At 54.6% G+C, this 24865-nt stretch overlaps 11 protein-coding genes across 11 annotated transcripts in view; 4 read left to right on the top strand and 7 right to left on the bottom strand.

Moving 5' to 3' along the window:
- M421DRAFT_420444 (glycosyltransferase family 1 protein) overlaps positions 1-1094 on the bottom strand; it is a 1339-nt gene extending 245 nt beyond the window's left edge. Inside the window, exon 1 of the mRNA XM_033592482.1 lies at positions 1-1094. This exon is cut by the window's left edge and continues 3 nt beyond it. Coding sequence (XP_033448804.1) covers positions 138-920 — 783 coding nt within the window. The 5' untranslated portion in view covers positions 921-1094 and the 3' untranslated portion in view covers positions 1-137.
- A 50-nt stretch (positions 1095-1144) lies between these two features.
- M421DRAFT_420442 (MFS general substrate transporter) lies at positions 1145-3330 on the bottom strand. The gene is made up of 4 exons (XM_033592481.1): positions 2966-3330; positions 2604-2793; positions 1570-2551; positions 1145-1518 (listed from the first exon to the last, which is right to left on the bottom strand). The coding sequence occupies exons 1-4, from the start codon at positions 2982-2984 to the stop codon at positions 1213-1215; spliced, it is 1497 nt and encodes a 498-aa protein (XP_033448803.1). The 5' UTR covers positions 2985-3330; the 3' UTR covers positions 1145-1212.
- A 694-nt stretch (positions 3331-4024) lies between these two features.
- On the top strand, positions 4025-5431 carry M421DRAFT_100880 (uncharacterized protein; the record flags this gene model as incomplete). The annotated part of the gene is made up of 1 exon (XM_033586577.1): positions 4025-5431. The coding sequence occupies one exon, from the start codon at positions 4025-4027 to the stop codon at positions 5429-5431; it is 1407 nt and encodes a 468-aa protein (XP_033448802.1).
- Positions 5432-6621: 1190 nt separating this feature from the next.
- M421DRAFT_100879 (class II peroxidase) lies at positions 6622-7755 on the top strand (the record flags this gene model as incomplete). The annotated part of the gene is made up of 1 exon (XM_033586575.1): positions 6622-7755. One exon carries the CDS (start codon positions 6622-6624, stop codon positions 7753-7755), a length of 1134 nt encoding a protein of 377 aa, XP_033448801.1.
- A 372-nt stretch (positions 7756-8127) lies between these two features.
- M421DRAFT_62411 (uncharacterized protein) lies at positions 8128-9156 on the bottom strand (the record flags this gene model as incomplete). The annotated part of the gene is made up of 2 exons (XM_033595965.1): positions 8128-8891; positions 8940-9156. 2 exons carry the CDS (start codon positions 9154-9156, stop codon positions 8128-8130), a joined length of 981 nt encoding a protein of 326 aa, XP_033448800.1.
- A 330-nt stretch (positions 9157-9486) lies between these two features.
- On the bottom strand, positions 9487-10095 carry M421DRAFT_5025 (monothiol glutaredoxin-5, mitochondrial precursor; the record flags this gene model as incomplete). The annotated part of the gene is made up of 3 exons (XM_033594810.1): positions 9487-9650; positions 9735-10008; positions 10069-10095. The coding sequence occupies 3 exons, from the start codon at positions 10093-10095 to the stop codon at positions 9487-9489; spliced, it is 465 nt and encodes a 154-aa protein (XP_033448799.1).
- Positions 10096-10496: 401 nt separating this feature from the next.
- M421DRAFT_62468 (branched-chain amino acid aminotransferase II) lies at positions 10497-11834 on the bottom strand (the record flags this gene model as incomplete). Its single annotated transcript, XM_033595971.1, has 1 exon — positions 10497-11834. One exon carries the CDS (start codon positions 11832-11834, stop codon positions 10497-10499), a length of 1338 nt encoding a protein of 445 aa, XP_033448798.1.
- A 662-nt stretch (positions 11835-12496) lies between these two features.
- Positions 12497-14074, bottom strand: M421DRAFT_420439 (uncharacterized protein). The gene has a single exon (XM_033592480.1). The coding sequence runs from the start codon at positions 13907-13909 to the stop codon at positions 12776-12778; it is 1134 nt and encodes a 377-aa protein (XP_033448797.1). The 5' UTR covers positions 13910-14074; the 3' UTR covers positions 12497-12775.
- On the bottom strand, positions 14074-17141 carry M421DRAFT_420438 (5-methyltetrahydropteroyltriglutamate-homocysteine methyltransferase). The gene is made up of 3 exons (XM_033592479.1): positions 16626-17141; positions 16475-16576; positions 14074-16423 (listed from the first exon to the last, which is right to left on the bottom strand). The coding sequence occupies exons 1-3, from the start codon at positions 16854-16856 to the stop codon at positions 14456-14458; spliced, it is 2301 nt and encodes a 766-aa protein (XP_033448796.1). The 5' UTR covers positions 16857-17141; the 3' UTR covers positions 14074-14455.
- Positions 17142-17532: 391 nt separating this feature from the next.
- M421DRAFT_420437 (3-oxoacyl-reductase 1) lies at positions 17533-19083 on the top strand. Its single transcript, XM_033592478.1, has 2 exons — positions 17533-17916; positions 17968-19083. Exons 1-2 carry the CDS (start codon positions 17814-17816, stop codon positions 18765-18767), a joined length of 903 nt encoding a protein of 300 aa, XP_033448795.1. The 5' UTR covers positions 17533-17813; the 3' UTR covers positions 18768-19083.
- Positions 19084-19517: 434 nt separating this feature from the next.
- M421DRAFT_420436 (uncharacterized protein) lies at positions 19518-23485 on the top strand. The gene has a single exon (XM_033592477.1). The coding sequence runs from the start codon at positions 19777-19779 to the stop codon at positions 23236-23238; it is 3462 nt and encodes a 1153-aa protein (XP_033448794.1). The 5' UTR covers positions 19518-19776; the 3' UTR covers positions 23239-23485.
- Positions 23486-24865: the final 1380 nt, after the last annotated feature.

The following is a 24865-nucleotide window of genomic DNA, read 5'->3' as shown; positions in this document are numbered from 1 at the left end:
AACCGCCTCTCACTCACATCAACCGCCTCTCACTCACATCAACAGTACGGTGGCAGCGCGAGGGCAGCACAAGTTGTGAGGACGACTCAGGTTTGCATCACTCCATTGCACCGGATATCTCACACACATCAACGCCTTCACACCAGTATCCCCCCGTACTCGGCCCGCCCCGCATACCCCTCCAGCGCCTCCCACTGCACCACAAACCGATCCACGACCCGGACCAACAGCCGCCCGCTCAGGCTCAGCGTCTTGACCCGCGCAAAGCTCTCCACGTACACGGTGCGACACAGCCCCCTGCTCTGCGCCCCGCGCACGTCGAAGAACCGCAGCACCATCGCCGCGAGCACCACCACCACCGCCGTCGCGGGGCCGTTGGTGACAATCAGGTGCGGCAGCTCGACGCCCGCGCTGGGCCGCGAGAGCAGCGGTCCAAACGCCGCTGCCAGCGTCTGCAGCGCGGAAAGCGGCGTCGAGTAGAGCGGCTGATGCACGCGTCGCGCGCGCGGGATCGCGACTACGCTGTAGAACTGTGGCCCCACGCAGCACGTCCGCTGTGCGTCCTGCGTCTGCGTCTGCGTCTGCGTCTGCGCCTGCGTAGCCACGTTCGCAGCAAGCCCCCGCTCAAATGCCTCCGCGCGCGCCGCGCTAAACGCGTCCCCGCTGCTCACCACGTACGTCCTGTGCGTGTACTTGCGCGCATCCAGGCCGCGCAGCAGCGCGAGCATCTCGTGCGTGTGCCCGCCCGAGCCCAGCACGACCAGGATGCGCGCGCGAGCGGGCCGAGTGCGCGGATGCGGAGTGCGTCGTCGCGCGCTGGGCAGGATGGCGATGAGGCGGAGCGACGCAGCTACGCAGAGGGCGACGAGGAGCGCGAGGACGAGGGTCGGCGTGTAGAGGGTGCTCGGCGGGGGTGCCATTGCAGCGCTCGGTGGCAGCTGTGGTTGTTTTGATGCGATTTGATCGAGTGGCTTGTGTATATCAAGGTACGAGCGTCTTCGAGGCCTTTGTGCGAGGGCGGGACATGGCTGGTCGTTGGGTTGTGTTGTTGTTCGTGCTGGAGCTTGCGGTTCGACACGTGTCGACCGGTGGTCGTGGGGGCGCGCGAGCGCGACATCACATGTCCACTCTTCAGTAAACAACAATGGCAGCTGCATCTGCTTCTCAACGAATTTCATTGCGCTATACCGCGATTGGAACCCTTCTCTTCTACTACAGCTGATACCTGTAGTCTGGGCTCATGTCGCCCAGCTCCGTCTTCTCATACTCTGTCAACCCCACATCGCGGACAGCCCTGTTCCGCGACCTGTTCTGCCACGAGCATGCGACAAAGTACACACAGCAGCTCAGCGCGCTCAGACACACAAACGCAATGGAAATCGAGTATCCCGGAATGTACTTGGGGGCGTCTTTCTTGAGGAACGCGAATGTCGCAATGATTCCTCCGATGTTGCCGAAACCCACCTGCCACGCAGACCCAACAGAGCGGCGGTGGTGACCTCCCAGGTTCATGTTGAACTGTAGCCTATTAGTCTGAAGCTAGTCACACGGCGGACATGAGGAACTCACCCAGCAAACAATGACAGGCATTGCGGTGTATGCGCCCATAGCAACCAGGAACAATGCCGCGTACTGAAGGTTCGGATTGTTGTGCACTGAGATCAGGATCGCGAAGCCGGCGATGCAGACACAGATGGGGAAAATCGTGAAGGCGAAGCGATGTCTGACCTTGTCAGAGCACCATGCAATCAGCATCGAGAAGCCGAACGCTGCCGCCCACGGAGGCACGCTGTGCAGCTGCGTCTGGATAGGGCTGTAGCCGTACGACTGGATGATCTGCGGCGAGAAGTACGCGTAACCGTAGGCAGGCACGATCAGGCCAAAGTACATGAAGCCGCCGATGATGATCTTTGGGTCCTTGAAGACGCGGCCCACGTCACCGATTGACATCTTTCGGTCGCGAGCAGACTTGCCCTGGTCGATCTGCAGACGGGCCTTGACGAAAGCGCGCTCATCTTCGGTGAGCCATTTCGACTCCTCTGGAAAGTTTGGCAGCAGGAAGAAGAGGAAGAACGAGACAATAATGGTCAAGAGACCTTCGAGGATGAAGATCCATCGCCAGCCCAGATAGCCTCGCACTCCGTCCATCTTGCCAATGGCACTAGCGAGCAGGCCTCCGAAGGCGCCCGCAAGCGTCGTCGACGAGAAGAAGAACGAGTAGCGCTTCTGAGCTTCCTGACGGCGATACCACATGCCAATGAGGTAGAACGCGCCTGGGAACATTCCCGTCTCGAAGACGCCCAGAAAGAAACGTGTTGCGAGGAGTCCGTGGTAGTTCTGAACGAAGCCCTGGAGCATTGTAACGAGCCCGAAGCCGAACATACACAGCGAGAGCCAGACACTCGGCGTGAGCTTCTTGAGAATGACGTTGGACGGGATCTCAAAGAGGATATACGGCACGAAGAAGATGACCAGAGCGATGTTGTACTTGTTGCCGGTCAGTTCCAGCTCCTTGGAGAGACCGAAAACATTGGCGTTAGCTATGTTGACACTGTCGTTTCATTGTCAGCTTGTATACTCCGCATGGTTTATCGCAGACATACCGGTCCAAGAAGGCCAACAAGTACATAATGCAGAGGAATGGAATGACGTGGAGGTCAATTCGCCTGAGCAGCTTGGCCTCGGTTGTGTGGGGAGGGCACTGAACGAGCTCTGGAGCCTCTTCAGCGTAGTTGCCATCATAGTGAGGTGCGGTCTTCTGTTCAGCAAAGTCTGGAGACGGCTGAACGTCCGCTGTGCAACGTTAGCCGGTGCTCCCGAGCAATGAAGCTGGTGCGCTGATCTGTAGCTAGAACGCCATGGACGCTAGCACAGGCCGGCGGAGCTTGTAGACTACAAGACCATGCAAGCATCAATCGAACCTATAGAGCGCTCACGATGGCAAAGTCGTGGAAGCTTGACTTACTGTCTTTCTTGGAAAACATCTTGAGCGGATCCGGCTGTCGTCGGTGTGACTGAAAGGTCGTTGATTCGACGTGTTGATCCCTTGCTGTTCTGGGGTCTCTAGACCACGCGATCGGTCACACTACGCTTCTGCAGCAATCACTGCCGTACCACGCGCGCAGCTGTGCTTGTGAGATGAGAGACGGAGGACTCACTATGTACATGCAGGAAATTTAAATGGCTGGTGGTCGTCCTACCTACTCGCTTACTACGGCCGACGTCGCTGGATTGCCATCAAGGTCACCTCGCTAACCCCGCGAAAATGTGGATCAATGGCTTGCACAACTGGACGAACGTAGTCCCACACATTTCCCGAAAAGGCAGCTGCAATGACCTTCCCCAGCGTGGCTGGCGAAACACCCCGTGTATCCGTACGTGCATAGCGCAGTGCTGACGTTCGCCCAGCGCGCGCAGTTGTGTTAACCCGCGTCAAAAGCCGAAGCGCCGAGGACGGCAGCCAAAACTCGTCAATTGGTTCGGTGCCATCGGCATGACGAGGAAGGGCAGCTTGGCGTTCCATCGGATGCTACTGTGATCGACTCCGGCTGTGGCGCAGAAGCCCAATCGAAAGAAGGCTAGGCGACTCTGTTGGGGCGGCTTCGGCGCAAGTTGTGTTGATGCGCGCGCATATATTTTGCAAGAATTTATGCAGGATTCATTAAGGGCCGATTTGCGCCTAACGAAGCGCATCTCTGATGGTGAGGCGCGTGTGTCAGGTCGAGTGAACGTAGGAGGTAGCCACGGTAGAGCTGCATCCGCCTCGGCGAGTCTGGCCTGGTGGCCCTGGTTCCGGAGCTTGCACTCAGGAGCCTAGGCGCGCTGCTTCCTCCTCAACGCCGACTTTTCTACCCATCTGTCGTCAACTCCTCTACACTCACTTTTCAGCTTCAACTCCGGAAACTCGCCCACCTGGATGCCACTGCAGCGCAGCTCCTGGATACTACTGCAGCGCAGCTCCTGGATACCACAGCGCGCCGCCAACGCCCCCCTCTGTTCTCCGTCCCAGGCAGGCTGATTAGCCATGGTGAATGTCAAGAATGTCGCCTTCAAAGTCAACAAACAGACGCCAATCTCGCAGACACCGCCGCAGGCATATGGCACCGTTATTAACTGTCGGAAACCGGGTGGCAAGCGGGCGTTCAAGGAGCTGAAGGAGGTGCGCTCGCATTCTGTTCCCCTGACGAACGTTTCTGGTACCAAGAAGCGCAAGCGGGATGGACGCAAGAGCGAGGAGTTCCAAAACCACGCCGACTTTCTCACGTCGGCACCAGCAAATGCACAGGCTGCGCTAGCGGCTATGCGAGAGGCTACTCAGCCCCTCATCACTCAGAAATTAAAGCAGGTCAAGCCGACCAGATTCAGGAAGGGCAAAGTATTGGAAAAAGGGTTTGACCTGGACACCTGGTGGACCATCCTCACGTTCTCAGACCCTGCGCAATTATTAGAGATGCGCCAGAAGATTCCGTCTTGTTATCGGTTTTTGAGAAACAATCCCATGCTTTGGGTCCACAGCCGGACCAACCTTTACGGAGATGACATGCCGGAGCCGCCTTCCGATCTGGATGAGTTCCAGTACGCACATCTTCGACATGGCCACGGCTGCATGAGCTGTGGCGCGCCGTCTACCCGCAAGACGTACTGGGCCTTCCTTCGACGATGGTGCAAGACGTGCCTACAGTCCAAGACCGTGAAGGAACATGACGCGTTGATCAGCATGCGCGATGTCGGTATTGAAGATGTTACGTTTCTCCGCAAATGTCTGCCCTCTGGCGTGTTCGATTCTTGGGGGAACTTTGTCGGTGTCGGGCCGGCCAGCACGCATTCTCTCAAGACCATCTACCTCCTTTCGGAAGTGAACAAACTTCAGTGCGAGGTCCGTGCCGCTGCTGAACTCTATCCTGACACATGGTCCGCCGAGTTGCGCCCACGCATGGCGCAGAAGTTTGCCATGGTCGACGAGCGTCGCGCTTTCGCACGGAAGATGGAACTCTGGGAAGAGGCAACTCGCAACAGCAAGGCCAGCGACTATCAGGCCAAGAAGGCGGCGCGTAAGGTCTACTTTGAGGACAGAGCTTCAAAACTCGACCCACCCATTGGCTTGAAAGAGATGGAAGCTTGCCCTTCTTACCGTCGTGCTGTGGCTATACCCAAGGATCCCAACAACACGTCTTGGCAACAGCTCAAGCCGAAGCTCGAGATGGAAGCCGCAGAGCTGAGATTGGGACGAGCCACGCCAGAGACACGACTGGGCACAGCGTCTGCATCAGCCTCGGGCACTTCGACACCGAGCAACATGCAGCCTTACCATCACCCTATCCCGGCCTTCCTCGCTATGCCCCCACATCATCCACACCATCCTTACCATGCTCATCATCAGCATCAGCATCAGCATCATCCTCATTCACATCCTCACCCTCCTCCGTATTGATTTTGGGCCCTGTTTCTGCTTTCCATTGTTGGGTTTATCTCGGGCCTAGTTCCGCATTATATGGCATGGAGTTGGGAGGTTCATAGCTTCGGCGCACACAGACTGGGCATTGCATGTATGGCGTCACTTGGCTTTAAACGATTGAAGCCTCAGGTTAACCTGGCTTGGTAATTGGGTGGGGTGGTTCCTACAGACTGGCTGCCAGGCCACATGATTACATACTTTCTTACACGATCTACTTGACATTCTGGTGCTCACACTTTATCTCAAGTCTTCGGCAAGCCGACGGCGTGATCGGCATCCATCCATCTTCGCTCACGAACGCGGGCACTCGCTGAAACTCGCAACTTGAACAGGGCCTGTGAGATTGCCCAGTTGGTCTCAGTTCGTGACATGCCGCCTGGCACAGGTTCTGGAGAACCTTGTGATCCCACTCTTTGCCGACCGGGGAGACAACGGCATGTGGGCACGGCGAAGGTCTCGGCGGCACGAGATGACAAAATCTAAAAGCCGATTTGTCACCGAGGGTGGATCAGGTGGATACCATCATGCTCCAGGATTGCGACCACAAGAAGAGGAGAAGATAAGACGCAACAAGATGAACGTTGTAGATGAATTCGCCCCTCATGCAAGATGCACGTCAAGGCTGGCATAACCGCAGAGCCTCGTTACCCCTCATCCGGGCCCAGCCCTGCGTTGATCCAGCGGCAACCAGCCAATGAGACGGCGTGGAGAGCGGCCTTACTGGAGGGGGTTTGGGAGCTACAAAACTGCGAGCATGCCCTCCCAAAACAAGGCGAAACAGCCCTTCTACGCGTACACATGATGTCGAATCAGATATTTCTTACCGGTCAAACATGAAATCTTTCTCCCTGTCAGATGCCACAATCTCGGATCCCGTAATCACTGCAGTCCAGACGGTGAGCAATTGCAGCGGCGCTGATTGGCTGGCCGGCACGATAGTGGAGCCCTTCTTTATCGCGTTTTCTAGAAGATGTTGCCGTCTTTGCTGCTTCGGAGAACCTGTCTCTTATAAGCCGCTGCGCTCTTTCCGTTTGATCGTCTTCATCCTCACTTTCTTTGATACCCCAAGTTCTGTGTCTGGCTACCATTGAACACTCCAGCCTGTTCACTCTATTTCACAGTACACAGTAGGATCCTCAATACTGTTCTCGAGAAGGCATACCACGATGGCCTCCGCCTCGCGCACCTTCTCCCGCGCTCTGCGCACTGCCGCCCCTTCGCTTCGCGCCACGACTACACGCTCTGCCCGCTTTGTCGCGCCAGCTCAGAATGCTTTCCGTGGCAAGCAATGGCAACGCGGCTACGCCACGGGCAACGAGGAGCCCCAGGACAAATACGAGGGCAACCCCACTGGCATGTTTGTCGGTGCAGGTGCTCTGCTCCTCGGTGCCGTTGGCTACGCTGCCTATACGTACAAGCCCGAGTTGCTAGGCCTCGAGGGCAAGCCCAAGGCTCCCTTCGTCCCTCGCTTCGAGAACTACCAGGAGGTCTACAACCACATCGCCAAGCTGCTCCAGGAGCACGACGACTACGATGATGGCAGCTACGGACCCGTGTTGCTGCGTCTGGCGTGGCACGCGTCTGGTACCTACGACAAGGAGACCAACACTGGCGGTTCCAACGGCGCCACCATGCGCTTTGCTCCCGAGGGCGACCACGGCGCCAACGCCGGTCTGAAGGCTGCCCGCGATTTCCTCGAGCCTGTCAAGGAGGCCTTCCCCTGGATCACCTACTCCGACCTGTGGATCCTTGCTGGTGTTGCCGCCATCCAAGAGATGCAGGGCCCTAAGATCCCCTACCGCGCTGGCCGTTCTGACCGCGACCTGTCCTTCTGCACACCCGACGGTCGCCTGCCCGACGCCTCCAAGGACCGCAGTCACATCCGTGCCATCTTCGGCCGTATGGGCTTCGACGACCGCGCCATGGTTGCGCTGTCCGGCGCCCACGCTCTGGGCCGCTGCCATACTGACCGCTCTGGCTTCGACGGGCCCTGGACATTCAGCCCCACCACCCTGACCAACGATTACTTCAAGCTCCTGATGGAAGAGAAGTGGGCGTACAAGAAGTGGAACGGCCCCAAGCAGTTCGAGGATGTCAAGACCAAGACCTTGATGATGCTGCCCACCGACATGGAGATTGTCAAGGACAAGAGCTTTAGGAAGTACGCTGAACTGTACGCCAAGGACAACGATGCCTTCTTCAAGGACTTCTCCAACTCTGTTGTCACTCTGTTCGAGCTTGGTGTGCCATTCGAGCAGCCTGAAGACCAGAGGTGGGTCTTCAAGAGCTCCTTCGACTAAGTGCGTGCAAGCATGAGCTGAGAAAGGGACTGCGGAGGGTTTCATTACACGTTTAGATATCCATCTAGATCAACTAGACCGTTGTTTTTTTGCGAGCTGTGGAGGATAATGTCGATTTTTCTTCGGTTGATCGTCGTTTAGATTGTATCAGTACGATATTGAGAAGCAAATACTATGTATGAACACTTGATGCAGCCTTCGATATGAATTGATCTCCTTATTGCCCGCTGTAAAGACCGTACATTGCGTAAGATAGCATGCGTGTTTCACCCTCCCGTTACAAATATGCCTTGAAGATAGGAGTCCTCATAGTGGTCGCCGCCAATATACTACGGACGTCAGCATATAGCGACTTGAAGAGCACTTAGCTACTTAGTCTTGCATGAAGGTGTGTTGAAGCTGGATCTGCTTCTTCTTCCACCACGCCTGATGCTCCCTCTCCAATCGCTGTAGGTCAGCTATATGCTGCTTGCCCATGTCTGCGATTGCCTGCTCGAGTTGACGGAATTCTTCAATCGGTAGGTTGCGAGTGGCAGGTATCAGCTTTTGTTGTTCTGACGTCTGCAATAGAAATACTGGGAACAGGTTCGCCATGTCCGGACCCGCGAATGACACGCGTTTCATCTTCGCTTTACCTTTGTTTGCCGAGCTTTTGTGTTCCGGAACAAACAGAGTCGGCTCAGCATCATCTGCATCAGGTTCGGCGGTTGAGAGTACAGTGGCTATGGTGTCTTCGCCTAGACAAGCGACACCCAGTGAGAAGATCTCAGCCACCACGCCTTCCCACTGACGCTGCAGATTTTTGATTACCTTCGTCTCGGCTTGTACGTTTTCTTCGAACGACTGGAAGCGGTCATGCACAGTGATCTGTACATCCTCCATCTCGCCCAAGGAGTTTGCCCGTTGAAGTGAATATCGGTGACCGGAGAGAGGGTTGCAAAGTTTTTGAACGAGACGCTGATACTGGGCGGGAATGGTGAGCATGAGAGGCGAGCCATGTGAATCGTTGTTGGCAGGGTTCGAGGAGGCGTCCTGGAGGTTTCTTTCATACAGCTTGTTGAGTAGCATCTCGAGGTCTTCGTCGATCTTGGTCGCAGCATTCGCAAAGAGGTGGCGTCGGTACTCTTCACTAGTCTCTGGAACTTGTCAGCAGAAAGCCGGCGTGAAATGAGGCTATGAAGTACCTCTGAACGCCAATGCGAGCGGATGCACTTCTTCCACATGGGTCTTCCGTCTCGTCTTTCTCACGGTTGAGCGCTGCGGACTGCGAGAGGTGCATTGCAGCTGCGGTCTGTCAAGCTTCTGCTTTTTGAACACTGTAGTCGTAGAGACTGCGACCACCTTTGAGGGAGGCTTGCTGAGATTCGGTGTCTTGAAGGCATCCCGGTTCCGTGGCTGCATAGCGGTGGCGGTCTTACGGCCATCCATTGCTTGTTAAATGGTGGGGTGTGTTGGTGATGGTGAGGTGAAGTGTGGGTGCGCGAGGATAAACAATCCCGCCAGGCAAGTGAGGAAGGAGCGGTTGGAATCAAAGAACGCTCAAACAGGCAACACCTGTCTCACTGCTCGTGTCGTCAAGTGCGTGCCTGTATGACTGAAGGCAATCAAAGTATTTGTACATTCATGATACACCGCCCAAGCTGCCGCAAGACCAGAACGGGCACCCAAGCTGTATAGTACAATCATTAAGTTCGCCCTTCTCCGAAGACCTGTTGTCATCCTACACAAGCCTTACTTCTGCTCGCCCTCGGCAGGCACAACAACACCTTTCTCCTCCAGCATCTTTGCCAGCGAACCATCCTGATGCATAGTCATGAGTATGTCGCAACCGCCAATGAATTCCTTATCGACATAGAGCTGAGGTATCGTAGGCCACTCCGAGTACTCCTTAATTCCTGTGCGATTTGTCAGCTGCCATTGCTCAAACCATTCCCTCACAGCCCTTGGTTTGGGCAGCTAAGAAGCCGCAGATTACACACCTGCTCTCAGTTCCTGATCCTCAAGTACGTTGAACGCCGTGAACTTGTCCGGGTCTACACCCTGCATGCCCAGAATCTGTATGCTCGCTCTTGAGAACCCGCACTGTGGTGTCTCTGGGGTTCCCTTCATGAACAGTACGACGGGAGATGAGGCGACTGCGCGATCGATCGCGCCGCGAACTTCGTCGGAAAGGCATCGGATCTGTAAAGGTGCGAGGAAGCGTGCGCTGGGGGCGGCACGGATGGAGGGTGCGCGGGTGGCGGCGCGGAAAGCCTTAGGAAATGTCAGTTTGTTGTACGTGTCGTAATTGTGTGGCGCGGTTTGGACACATACCTGAGGAATGGCACGTCTCGAGAACATTGTGAGTTGTGTGAGTGTCGATTGATGATGGATGACGAAACCTCCGAGGTACGTTCGCCGCAAATTCACGGATGAGGTAATCAGAGCTTGGATATCATATCACGGAGCGCCCATTGGCTACTGGCACTATTCGCAAAGTCTCGATGGTATTGGAAAGAGGAAATTAAGCGCCGACTTGAGCGGTGTAGATAGTGAGATCACGCTTGAGCAATGTTGCAAAGTGATTCGTGAAGAAGTGGTTCCCCAAGATTCGTATATTTCCTGGAGGCGAAACATGAACGCCATGCTATATGCAAAAACTCGTTACACAAGGCTTTTGATCCGCCGGTATCTTGAGACATCCGCGCCATTTTGTCTATAATAATGTCGCAGAGCGAAACACATGCTGCGCAGCAAGCACTCTACTGCTCGTTAACAACGTGACCCCACTCGTGCCTCTCCATGCCGTCACTTCCCCACATGATGCCCTTCAACCATGTCCTGACAACATCGGCGTAAGCACCGACCTGCCCCTTGGACATGGGAATGTCAATATCGTTGCCGCGGAAGTGAATTTGGCTGATTGGAGTGACGAACCAAGCGGTGCCAGCAGCGAAAGCCTCTACGAGACGGCCGTCCTTGGCAGCCTCCTGGAGTTCGAAGATATTGAACTTGCGTTCGACGACCTCGACAGCCTCAAGACCCTCGTGCCCGGATGCAAGCTTGGTGCGTGCAAGCTCGAGGATGGACCGGCGAGTCACACCATCGAGAACGATACGCTCGTTCAGGTCGGCAGTAATGAGCTGCAGCTTGCCCTCCTTTGTGCGCCAGACGACGAAGAAGTTGCTAGCACCCGCCTCAGTCACGGTGCAATCTTCACCGAACAGCCAGAGAATCTGATGATATCCTCTCGATCTCGCTTCGCCCTGTGCAACGAGGGAGGGACCGTAGTTCGCACCGACCTTAGCGTATCCGAAACCTCCAGGCCAGGCACGGCACATATCGTCCTGAGACGCGAGGAGCTTGATTCCACCGGACATGTCGCCCATGGGCGCGAAGCAGCACAGAATAACGAAGAGAAGAGCCTCCTTAGGTCGCTCGACACCAAGAGCCGGGTCTGAGGCGATCATTGTGGGACGAATGTACAGGAAGCTTCCAGGGCGGTCCTTAGGGAGCCACTTGGCACCATCGGTCTCGCAGAGCTTGATGATCAGCTTGAGGAGCTCCTTGGGTGGGAAACCGGGCAGAGCGATACGGTTTGTGGACATTAGCATGCGATTACAATTTAAGTCTGGGCGGAACAGGCGAAGCTTTCCATCGTGGCCACGGTAAAGCTTCATTCCCTCGAAGCACTCAGTCGCGTAGTGCAGACATGATGCCGTGGGTGCCAGAGAGATAGGGCCGTAGGGTTGGAGAGTTGGTGCAGCCCAGCCCGATTCAACAGTCCACTTGGCCTGGATCATGTGGTCGGTGCAAACTTTCTGGGAAGCCATCTCCACCGAGCCTAGGGCAGGGACGGAACGGGGGGCGTCGGTGTATGTGCATTCTACTTGGGAGGCGTCGAGCTCAGCCAAGGGCGACTCCACAGTGTGAGTCTTTGATTCCCGCTCCGGTGGTGGTGTAGCGGTGATTGTGTTTGTGAGAGATGCAGACTTCAGCTGCGAAGGGGCAGACTTCCCAAGAGCATGCTGAATGCCAGAGCTAGTGAGGTCGGTGACAGTTTCACCGTCGTTGGGAGGTGTGAGAGCGATAGGCGACATGGCGAATTTTAGGTCGAATTTCTTCCAGGGTATAAGAACAGGTGCCAATTTACTTTGAAGTTGAAGGGAAGAGACGGGGAAGGTCGTTCTTAAAGCAGAGAAAGTTTTCTCAAGAGTCACACCTCCTCGTCACGCGGAGGAGTCCAGACTAGCAAGACGGAAGACGGAGCACCACGGGCCTTAGGAGACTAGTCTGTCTTGCATCAATGGCGGTGTTCAACAAAGAAAGACGTTGCTGTGGCCCCCTCTACCGCGGCTTTACGATTTTAGTTCGGTTCAAGGTGGCTAGGAACCACAATTGATACTCCCACACATGCAATTCGCCTTCGAAAGGCCATCTAGCACATTGGATATCCCTTAGCCATGACGAAATTTCTATTCAAAGGCCGAGCAAATCGGAGGATGTTCCTGCAGGGCATCGTGTGGTAGGGCGCGCGGTACACTTAGGCCTGCAGTATCCAGCACTGCTAGCCCCTGGAGTATCCGCCTATCGCGACGCCGGTATTGCTCCGATTGCTTGATGCACGAACGACTCACTATCAGCCTCACCAGTCACACTCCGCATCGGGCGTGGTTGAGACTCGATGCTGCTCATTGCACAGGTAAAGCCGCGACATCGGAGCTGGCGTTCATTTATTCGTATTGCGAATATGGTTGCGGATGTGGGTATTTGGACGGAGAAGAAAGCTCGGCTTTACGGCTTAAGGAGCGGTACAGCAAAGCCGCCCACGGCACAACTCACCAGAAGGATCAAGTGACCAGGGATGCAAGAGAAAACTTGAACGGCATGTGGGGATCCAGTTTTGCAAGGTTTCAAGGAGAAGTCAGATCTTGAGATAAGTTTAAGTACCGACACGTCCGCAGCTTCATGCTGGAGATACCGCCGGTAGCCTGTCCATCTATATCCGCGTCACCGATGTCCTTAAACGACACCCAAAGCATTACGACAGTACCTCACCCATCTGACCAGGCTGTCGGAGATTGTCGATACCTTTGAGAATGCCATCTGCAACCTCTCCTACCCGTCCTTGTAACGCATTGAAGTCCATCTTGCTGATGGCAGCATTGATCTGCTCCATGACTGCTTCCTCCTGCACGGTCTCCGACATGACTTGACCTTCCTGCCTCCAGTAATCCTCGCGGACACCTCGAAGCGCAGGATCGCGGTTAATCGAGTTTGTGATAAGTCCAAGACCACGAAGCTTATTCAAGGTCTCCTCAGAGACACGCGTTGCCATCTCCAAGCGCTCCGCAATCGAGACTGGCTTCGCGAGCCATCGATTCGTGCTCGTAGCCCAAAGTACGAACGCCATTCCAATATCCTGCACTGCGAAGAATATATACCGGAGGAACGTGACGCGCCAATGTACCGAATCGATGTCTTGCACAAACTCCGCTCGCCTGTTGACCGTGATGTCGTACGTCGCCATGAACCATATCTCCACAATCAGCGTCGCGAGCCCTAAGATAGTCGCGTGCGTACGGAATCTCGAGCCTTCGGTGCCTACCAACGAAGATGTAGCCAGCCCCAAGACAGCCAGCTGGAAGATGTGCGGGGTGACAATCTTGGGCAGGTTGTACAGGAGATAGTTGCTGGCATCGTTGCCGTCCGCCGTAACGCACCATGCGCAGTTTAGCAGAGTGTCTGGGCCGTACGCCAGATAGTAAAGCTTGTTGCGCGCATTAACTTTGAACTTCGACCATAATGTAAGGTCGTTCTCGGTCAGCGGTCGAAGGTGTCGCAGCCGGGCGAATAATACGCTGGTCTCGGTGCGGATGTGGCTTTGCGTCGCGACGAATATGTTCTCGGGCGCAAAGCGCGACAGGGACAGAGCCAGGCAGGCAATGGCGGCGAAGAAGAGGAGGTTGAGCCCATTCTTCACTCGCGGTGGAGTTGATCGTACGGGCACGCTTCGAGAGGTTGCGCGAGCGACGTTGATCCAGTCCACGAGGCGCGGAAGGACAAAGGGCCCGAACAATATGAGCAGCGAGTGTACATTCTGCGGCAGAAACGTAAGGCGCGGTATTACGACGTAGGATATGACCAGCAGGATGATCGAGCGCACGTTGAACATCTTGATTGTGTGGTTGTCATGGGTGTGGCCAGCGGTGTTACTTGTGACGGTTGTAGCGGTCTACGTGGCCTAATACGCTTCTCCGGCTGCTTTCACTCCGCCTTAAGGTAGCTACCACAATCAGTTTGATCAATGAATAGGCAATCATTAAGAACTCCAGGGAGTTTGTTGGGCTCGAGTAAAGTGTATTGGAAGCTGAATGGATTGACATTCTTAAACCTCCGCGTGCGCGCATCTCTCAATGATGAGCAGTCTATCTACTTGCAGGCATCTGTCAGTCTCAAGGACCGGACACGTCCCCAAATATTGAAACAAAACGCCTTTCAGCATGCACCGAGCCTGCTGCTATCGATGAACGCCGATGTTGAGATCGTTCATCTCCCCAGAGAGATCTCCCTTTGAAACTACCGTAACGACCCAGAATGCAGGTTGAACTTTTGGGTATCATAGAAACGTCATTACACACATTACACAGCAGCATGTTGATATGCTACTCGAAGCGACTGCGTTGATGAAACACAGTCAAAGTCGCCAAATGGCAAATATTTAAGAAGAGTACTTCTCGCGGTTGTACTTGGCGGCGTTGACCATGTTGATCAAGGCGGCCTTGGTCTCCTTCCACTGACGGGTCTTGAGACCGCAGTCAGGGTTGATCCAGAGCTGCTCAGGCTTGAGGTACTTTAGCATGTCGGCGACGCGGTCCTTGATCTCCTGCTCGGAGGGAACACGAGGAGAGTGGATGTCGTAGACACCAGGACCGATGTGGCGGGGGTACTCCTTGTCCTCGAAGACCTTGAGGAGCTTGGCGTCGCTCTTGCTGTTCTCGATGGAGAGAACGTCAGCGTCGAGCGCGGCGATGGCATGGAAGAAGTCCTGGAACTCGGAGTAGCAGAAGTGAGAGTGAATCTGGGTGGAATCCTTGACACCAGCGCAAGAGAGCTTGAAGGAGTCGACGGCCCAGGACAGGTACTTCTCGCGCTCGATACCCTTGCGGAGAGGAAGACCCTCACGAAGAGCAGGCTCGTCGACCTGAATGACATAGATGCCAGCAGCTTCAAGGTCAACAACCTCGTCGCGGAGAGCGAGAGCGAGCTGCTGAGCCTGAACAGACTGGTGAACGTCGTCACGAGGGAAAGACCATCGCAAGCAGGTGATGGGACCTGTGAGCATACCCTTCATAGGCTTCTTGGAGACGGAAGCAGCGTACTTCGACTCCTTGACAGTCATAGGGGCGGGGCGGGAGATATCACCGACAATAATCGGGGGACGGACGCAGCGGGATCCGTACGACTGGACCCAACCCTTGGTGGTGAAGGCATAGCCGTCGAGACGCTCACCAAAGTACTGAACCATGTCGTTACGCTCGGGCTCGCCGTGGACGTACACGTCAAGGTCAAGCTCATCCTGGATCTTAATGGTCTCCTCGATCTCCTTCTCGATGAACCTCTCGTATTCCTCAGGTGTGATCTCACCCTTGGTGAACTTGTTACGCTGGATACGGATCTCTTTGGTCTGAGGGAAAGAACCGATGGTGGTGGTGGGGAAGAGAGGCAGGTGGAGGTGTTCCTTCTGCTGGGCATAACGCGAAGGGAACTCAGACTTGCGCTCGTGCTGCTCCGGTGTGACGCTAGCCTGACGGTCCTTGACAGCCTGAACGTTGGTGCGCTTGGAGGTAGCGCGAGCCTGCATGGACTTGGCGTTGGCCTCAAGGGCCTCACGAACGGAGGCAGGGCCCTCAGTCACGGCCTTGGCAATGACGACAACCTCAGCAACCTTCTGGACGGCGAAAGAGAACCAGTCACGGACCTCCTCGTCAAGCTTCTTCTCGCTGTCGAGGGAGTGTGGTGTGTGGAGAAGAGAGCTGGAGGTGGCAACGATGACGCGGTCCTTGCCGAGCTTCTGAACAGCCGACTCGACGATCTCGATGGCGTTCTTGAAGTTGGTCTTCCAGATGTTACGGCCGTCAACGACACCGACGGAAAGAGCCTGGCTGGAGCCGAGCTTGCTGGCCACGGTCTCGAGCTGCTCGGGGTTCCTGACAAGGTCGATGTGGACAGCAGCAACGTTCTGAATGCTGGGGAAGACATCGAGGTTGTGGACAATGTCACCAAAGTATGTGGCAAGGACAAGCTTGGGCAGACCGCTGCCAGTGAGCTTCTCATAGGCAGGCTTGAAGGCATCCTTGACCTTCTGCTCAAGATCGAAGACGAGGACAGGCTCGTCGATCTGAACGTACTCGGCACCAGCCTCCTTCAGCTGCTGAAGGAGCTCAACGTATACGGGCAAAAGCTTCTCGAGCAGAGAGATGGGGTCGACGGACTGGTTGCGGTCGGCCTTACCAAGAGCAAGGAAGGAGACGGGACCAACAAGGACGGGGCGGGTGGTGATGCCAGCCTCCTTGGCCTCCTTGAAGTCGCGAACGGGCTTGGGGTTGGAAGCGAGCTTGAATTCCTGGCCATCCTGGAAGGTGGGCTTGACGTAGTGGTAGTTGGAGTCGAACCACTTGACCATTTCCTGTGGTGCATTAGTCGGAATGTTAATTGCTTAAGATTTCGTTCCACTTACCAGACTGGGAACATCGACACCATCCTTCTGGTGACCACGGCCCATGGCGAAGTACTCATCGAGTGGGGACAGCTTAGCGCTGGAGTAACGCTCTGGAACAGCCTGTTACTGTTAGCAAGATCCTGTCGGTGTAAAGTGATCATTGGCTTACATTGAACAGCTGAATGTGGTCGAGGAGGTGGTCGTAGAAAGCGAAGTCGTTGCTGGGGATGATATCGACACCGGCGTCCTTCTGTATCTTCCAGTGCTCCAACCTCAGGCGGCTGGCCTCCTTGACGAGGTCCTCCTGTGAGAGCTTGCCAGCCCAGTAGGCCTCGTTTGCCTTCTTGAGCTCGCGGTCCGCACCCATGCGGGGGAAACCAAGAACGGATGAGTGAACCATTGCGATGTGTGGCTCTTGAGCAATTGAACAAAAGAGTTTGAAGAAAAGAAGTCCAAAACTCTCAAACTACAATGGGAGAGTGAGAGAGTATGAGCGGGTGAGGGACAATGAAAGAGGGCGATGGTGTGCTTAAGAACTCTTTTCTGCTTGCATGGCGGGGTGGTCTAGTCACTTTGGTTCACCGCCCACGACGCGCTAGAATAGTGGAAGACGTGATGATCCTCCTCGGCGGCGGTTTCCCCCCCGAATTGCTTTCGCCTCGCGTGCCCATATGGCGAGTGCACTCATACTGAGAAGCATTGTAGCAGTTGCCATTTGTCGTGATGAAGCTGTCTCGACATTCCTGACTCCCCGCCTCACCACGCAAAAGATCGAACTCCCGCCACTCCAACTCTCCCCACTTTGAAGGTTGGCCGAAACCGGAGGAATTGCGCATTGAACTTTTTTGTGCAATGTCGAGCTTCAGATGCATTTGGTGATCCTTGCGCGCGCACGCGCGCGCTCGGCCAGATAGCTAAGCTCTATTACTCAGTCAAACGCACGAGCGGCACCGTAGCTTTTCAGACTTGGTACCTGAGACAGCGCGTGTGTGAGTGCAGCTAGCCACTGACTTTGTATTCCGCCACCCCAATGGACCCCTGTTGATCATGACGAACTCCGTTGAGGCACTAGCAGAGCATCGTGAGGCTGAACACCAGCCTTCATAGCCTGGCAGTCCAGTCGCTCTCGTGTGTTACTCCGTCAGGTTAGCTCCACTGAATTTTGTAGTCTCGTGTCGAGTCCTCGGCGATGAGAGCGACGATGCAACGGCAAAAGCCCGTCCGGAGAGCTTCGTGATGCTCCACAGTAGCTCCCCGCATTGCTATAAGAGCTACAATAGCCCCGCCCTCGATACAGAATGCCAATCGATTCAGCCTAACGTCAGGTATTCGCCGTAAAACCATACCGCATACAACCATGTCCAGGCCTCAGCACATTCGAACTGCTTCAACAAACCTAGTTGGCTCCAGCCAGCGTGCTCTGGAAGGCAAGATCGCGCTTGTGACAGGAGCCTCAAGAGGTCAGATAAGCCCCTCCGCAGAGCATCTAGACCTCTAGTTGACTTGTCCAGGTATCGGTGTTGAAGTTGCTCGCAACTTGGCCAGTAAAGGCGCCAACCTTGTTCTCAACTACACCTCCAATTCCTCCGAACAGGCCGCCGAAGACCTCGCCAGCGAGCTACAAGCCGAATATGGCATCAAAGCTATTGTCGTACAAGCCAACATGGGCTCAGAGACCGGGCCTAAGCACATTGTCGAGGTCGCTGTGAACAACTTCAAGCATCCAAAGACTGGCAAGTTCCAGCTGGATATCATCATCAACAACGCTGGTGTGGCCGGCAACAACTATGTCGAGCACGTGGATGCGGCAGACTTCGCGAGACAATTTAACGTCAACGTACGAGGCCCGCTGCTGCTCTTGCAAGCCGCGATACCCTACCTGCCGAATGACCGCTCCGGCCGCATTGTCAGTCTGTCATCAGTCAGTGCTTCATTGGGATACAAGGGTCAGTCGATCTATGGAGGTTCCAAGGCTGCCCTTGAGGCGATGACAAGGACTTGGGCTCGTGAGTTGGCCGAGCGCGCCACCGTCAACGCTGTCAACCCTGGGCCTGTTGCGACCGATATGTATTGGAGTAATGACGAGAAGTTCATCGAGGCAAACAGGCCATTCATCGAAACTACTCCCCTGGCGGCACCAAGGAAAGGCATCGATGAAGAGAGGATCTATAACGCGTCACAAGGGGCTGGAGGACGGCCGGCATATAGTAAGGAAGTTGCTGGCATAGTGGGTATGCTGTGCTTGCCCGAGGCTGGATGGACGACTGGTAGCGTCATTTGTGCGAACGGTGGCATGAAGTTTAGCGTTTGAACGTAGCAGGCGACTTCCGGGTATGGAAATCAGGACGTAAAATCATCCCTTGGTTTGCTCGCCTATTTGGCGAAGAGCTTGGACAGGTTTGATGTGATCGACCTCCAAATCTGCAAAGCGCGCGGTCCGTCTGCAAGGACCAAATCATGGCAGACTTCAGAAGCTCTCTTTTATAGTTTGTGTCTCTTGAGCAGCCAAGACCTGCAGTCAGTTCACCTGCTATGCAAGAGGCTGTCTTACCTTCCTGCATCGTAAGCCGGATGAAATAACAGTGTTCAAGAGCGATTTCCATGGACCATTACAATTGCATATGCACGAAGCCTATTTCATGGGGAACTGATGGTACACGCAGTTCTCAATTGTTTTCTTGTTCTCGCGCGCGCGTGCGTTGATGCTGTCACCCCACCAATTTTGTGCCGGTAACCTCCCAGCCTCCTCCGTTATTATATCGTTAACATCCGAGCACCTGAAGACAATATAGACCACCGAGGCCTGGGAGCACATCTCGAGCTTAATGCTTGGGATAACCTGCTCGCGTCCGGACCGTTTATCAGGGCTTCGCGATCGTTCACATGTTGCTGAGCGCGCACGCCACAATCGCCTGGTTGCTAGGGCGATGGGTGTTTTCCAAGGCATCGCCCGCGCCAAGACCAACCCTCATTCCAGGAGTTTCCTGCTCCGGCACCATGACATGCCTTGATTGGACGGCTGATGGCCGTTGACCGTTGAGTGGAAATCAGGCGCCACGGTAGCGCGTTGCGCAAGCAGGGCTGGGAGACCTGGCCATTTGTTTTCGGCCCATGTTACCAGCCATCTTAGTGCATGAACTGCGGATCTGAGCATACCCCTCAGCTCCCATCTGCTACAACGGCCAGCACTATCGTCAAACATTCTGTACTACGCAACTTCGTCCTACCCCACAGCGTCGTCCATGAGGCGCCGCAAACAGCAGTCGAGGTGAACGTCCTCAGTAAGACGTCCAAGTCAACACTATCCAATGCGCGCGACTATGACGCTGTCTGTAACCCGTCTCCCGTGGTCCGCTTTGCTGCATGTCCCCCTTCTACTGTCTGCTGCTGTTGCTCAGATGCCGTACAATCCGACTCGACTCCTCCTTAATGGCGACCATGTCTACGTGTTCCAGCCTTCGTCCCAATCGTCCGCCCAGTTCCAGCTAGGTTCCATCGATGTCTCACGCAAGATCGCTGCTCGCAGCTTACCGTATACGATTCTTCATTCAACCCTGCCATTTCTGGACGACAAAGCTTCTCGTGCGTTCACTCCTGTACTTGATGATGGCGGAAACCTGACCGTGTACACGGGCGACTGCTCACACGGCGCAACTGGAGGTGAAGTCTGGAGCTTCACCTTGGCTTCTGGGAACAAAGCAGGCAAATGGTCCCAGCAGGACATGTCGGTCGCCAGTGATAAGAAAGACGCTACGACAGGCGCGAACTACTTAAGCAATGGTATCTCATTCTCTAGCATCGTTGGAGGAGATGCTACCAACACTGGGGCTTACTTCTTCGGTGGCATGTGTCCAAACAGTGGAGAAAGTTCGAATGACTGGCAGTCGGCTGCGAATTACTCGAACCTCATGGTCACGCTGTCGCCGTCCAGCACCAAAGACAGTGCCATCACTTACGAGATGGACGTCTCCTCCAGTCGAGGCCCACCGATACCAGAAGCAGGGTTCACAATGACTGGATTATCCCCCACATACTTAAATCGTAGCGATGGATTGCAGACTCAGCAACGAAATTTTGTACTCATAGGCGGGCACACCAGCGCAGCTTTTATCAACATGTCTCAAATCGCCCTATTCTCCCTACCGGAACAGGGTTGGACCTTTATTGGCGTCCAACAGCCCGACACGTTACAAACCGATCTAGCAACACGCGATGTCACCACTGTTGACCCACGCTCAGGCCACACGGCCGTGTTGTCACCAGACGGGGAACAGATCATTGTCTATGGCGGCTGGGTTGGCGATACCAGCTCCCCAGCAGAGCCTCAATTGGCCATTCTCAACATTGCCAATGGGTACGGCGGCACCGGCAAGTGGGAATGGGTCATACCGAACGCTACTTCGGGCAAAGGTCCCGCCAGCGGCTCTAGCCTCTACGGTCACGGTGCAGTTATGCTGCCTGGTGGTGTAATGATGGTGACTGGCGGCTACAGTATCGTGACCTCCGGAACGCGACGACGAAGGGCCACTACTGCCGTGAATTCTCAGGCGTACTTCCTCAACGTCACTTCCAATACCTGGATGACTGATTATGCGTTACCGACCACACTCTCGACCTCTGATCCCGAAAATGCAGGCCCCTTATCCAGCTCTAGTCAGAAAGCTGGCCTTGGCGCTGGGATAGGAATAGGGCTTGCTGCTGTTTGTGGCCTGTTTGCCTTCTATATGTGGTACACGAGGCGGCTGAAGAAACAGCGCGGTTTGCGGGAGAAGCAGCTGCAGGATCTCTCGTTCGCAGCTCACAGGTACAATATCGATGATTACTCACCTGGATTCGACGGACAAGGCGGACATGGAGACGAAGTGGAGCACCTTGCTGATCACAATGGATCGTATTACTTCCCACCCGGTCATCAGGGCGGCCAAGGCTGGAAGAGTGCCCACGGACAAGATGCTGAAAGGACGGGCCTTCTCCTCGAGATCCCTAGTCCTACACGAGGATTGCGGCGCAGCCTGAGTGGAAGACCCGCATATGCATCAGGTGCAGTACGGGGTCCTGGCCCGATCCACCCCATTGACGAACTGGAAGAAGAAGATGATGATGAAGTCGAGAAGATTAATGATAGAACTCCCCTCACCGAACAACATGCGACGGCTGAACGCAAAGTTGAACTATCCTCGTCAGTGCTCGACAATGTCCCACAGCTTGGCCCTTTCTTTGACGAACAATGCCCGAGCGGGGCCAAGAAGACTACCTCCCGCTCAGCGTCTTCCTCTCCGGTCCAAGATAATACCAAAGAACACGAACAGTTACTGACTGAATGGTCCGGAACTGGCGCAACTGCAAATCGTCGTTCAAATACTGTTTCTACTGGCTGTGTCTCTCCTGACAAAGTATCATCAGATGAGCGCACGAACTCCAATCTTAGCGAGAGAAGTGCGCGATCTGAACTGTCGTGGACTTCATCGCATGGTAGTCTTGTTAGAAGTGCATCTCTGCGTGTCACTAAACTCAACACCATGATGACAACAACCCAAGCAAACCCATTTCGATCTCCTGATTCTAGTCCTACCCACGGTCGACCACGTGGGTACAGTGAAAGTAGTCGGAAAACGGCTACCGATCCACAAACCCAGTCAATCAGTAGTATGCAAAGTAGCGGCCAGCAAGACAACGAGACGTTCAGAACTGCACACTCGTCGTTTACACACCTTCAAGCCGAAGGTGAGGCACTTCTTGGTGGCAATCCGGAGCAAATGCGTCCCAGAACCTCGTCAACGTCAAACGGGTCAAACTCGCACACATTCGGCGACACAGAGACGAATCACAGCCGTGCGATGACCGCTACGCCGGCAACTACCTATATCTTGGACATGTCACGACCAGAGAGTAGAGACGCAAGGAAGAGTTGGCTGGGCAGTGTACGCCGAGTGCTACGCCGATCAGTCTCTGGCGCCGACCGAACTCGATCTCTCACAAATACAGTGTCATATCACGAACCCTACACAGACAAACCTGGCTCGCCAATTGAGCCTTCCACATTTGACAATCGGAAACCTTTCCCAATAAATCAGCCACCTCGACGGGCTGCCTCAGATGCTACCTTTTGGAAGAGCAGACGAGGGAAACAAGACTGGGAAGAAGAGGTGGAAGGCCAGTGGACACGCAATAGCGGCGACGATTGGGGCGCTCCGGAAGACATCGCGCGCGCTGAGAAAGATCGACTACGACAAGAGTGGCGGGAAAGATGCAACTTGCTGGTCAATCTTACATCAGACGATGACCTACCTACACCACGCACGCCAATAGCACCCAACCGACTGGGTGTACCAAGCGTAGAGCAACGGCCCTGTACTCCCGCTGATGAAGGAGACTGGGATGTCGAAGCCGCTGTTGAACGCCGCGTCGTTCAAGTCATGTTCACGGTGCCCAAATCGAAACTCCGCGTGGTCAATGCCGATCCTGACGGATCAAGCATTCTCTCACTACCTCGTGAAAGCTCGCGAGAGGGCGATGACTTCCTGAGGGCGGACAAAAATGGATCGCCTAGCCGAGTGAAACATCTTGCTGGCAGGTTTGAACAAATGTCCGCTTCGAAGGTCTCGTCGCCTCAAATGACTCCCAGAGCCAGTCCTGTACCAAGTCCGTCCCCAAGTGTCAGAAGCATGAAGATCCGAACAAAACGAAGCTCAGCATCGCTCCACAAGCAGAGTACGGGACATGACAGCTTGATGCGGTCTCTGCCAGAAATCAAGGTGAAGGATAAATTGGTTGAGGAATGAAGGTAGTCTAGACAGGGTCAAAGGTTCGGATGATCGCGGCTTACGTTTATCCTGTACATTTCGCAGATTTGGAGGGTTGTAGCCTGACGGGTCACCTGTTATGACTTTGGTAAATTAGCGTTTGGCATTCGTGAGCAGGGCCTCATGTAAATGTTCCTTTCTTTAATTATCCAATGTTTGTTCTTACTGTGTGTAAGCATTGCTATCCCGATAACTAGCAATATGTGTGCAAGCTTATCTCTCCAAGATCCTCTTAGGACAGTGTAACTTGTGCTCTTCTGTAATAAAAAGGTTCGTTTGCTAGTACCGCTGTAGCTTAACCACATCGGAAAAGTTTTTGAAATCCGGCCCGGACTGGCCGTTGCTGACAGTCGTGGCATGGTCGTGCAACGGCCGCTCAACGGCCCCAATGGCCCCAATTTGCGCCCAACGGCCTCAATTTTGCGCCAACGTTGCCAACAGCCAAAACGCTGAGTGCCTACCGGTATACCGTGCCCGTGCACCCAACGCGCGCCGTCGGCCAACGCGCGGAATCGGCCCTGACCATCACCGGCAAACTTGAGGCTGTAGAGCCACATATAGCTGTGATAACTAGATTTCCTAGTGGAGTGATCTGTAGACCTGCGCGACACGATCTGCTACCAAAACTTACGTAGCTGAAGTATTCTACAGCTGCGGCTATTCACTGTGGGTGTAGGTGCTAAGGGTGGCTTATAAGCAACACTATCACTTTGCACAGCTGCAGAACCACGTTTCTGCCTCTTTTTGACTCCTTGTTGCTGTGATACCTTGTGCTTGCTTCTTTGGGCAGCCTGAGATCTGTTTTAAGAGTCGCGCAACTGTTTCTTATGTGCTCTCTCGGCTTTGCGCGCATCAGTAGCTTGGCGCTCTTCTTCACGCTTCCTCTCTCGCTCTTCCTTCTCTCTTGCTGCCTTCTGGCGCTTCTCTTCTGCGATTTGCTTTTTATAAGCTGTAGCAGCAGCCTTTGACTTTCTTGCCTCTTCCTTTTGAAGCTCCTCCTCCTCTGCCTCACGCTTTGCTATCCTCATCCGTGTGCGCGCTTCCTGGAACGAGCGAGGAGGCTATATTATATACGGTCCCCATTACTCGTAGTGTTGTACCAAAGCTAGAGACTTGCCTTGCTCCTCTCGCTTCCTCTTGGTAGTAAGAGCATCTATTAGACCTTTATTTTTGCCTCTGAGAAGGGTGTTTTGGATAACGTAGATTATCACCGAGCCGGCCATATCACCGAACCAGCCACTTTCTCTTGGCACGACCACCTTTTACCCTAACACAACATGCCTCAACAACAACAACTTTAGAATACTACTAGAGAAGGTAGAGTTATCCTTGCTATCTAGGCCTTCTATGCTAGCTAATTTCGCAGTATCTACAGCGCTGCTAGAGCGTTGAACGTACCTTATTAGCGGGTCTCTAATTGCCTTTGCAATATCACGTTTTAACTAGACATATGCACTAATTGCTAGAAACTTACTATACTAGAGGAGCAGACAATTATCTAGTATAACGTGCTTCACAAGCGAGCGGCGCACCCAAGCGAGCGGCGCACTCTCCCCACCAAAACGCTTGCGCAGCGACAACACGTAATGCCTCAACAACACCAAAC

This window comes from Didymella exigua (assembly GCF_010094145.1).
Source record: "Didymella exigua CBS 183.55 unplaced genomic scaffold M421scaffold_13, whole genome shotgun sequence".
In the NCBI taxonomy this organism is placed as follows: domain Eukaryota; kingdom Fungi; phylum Ascomycota; class Dothideomycetes; order Pleosporales; family Didymellaceae; genus Didymella; species Didymella exigua.
This window is presented reverse-complemented; position numbering and strand designations above follow the sequence as displayed.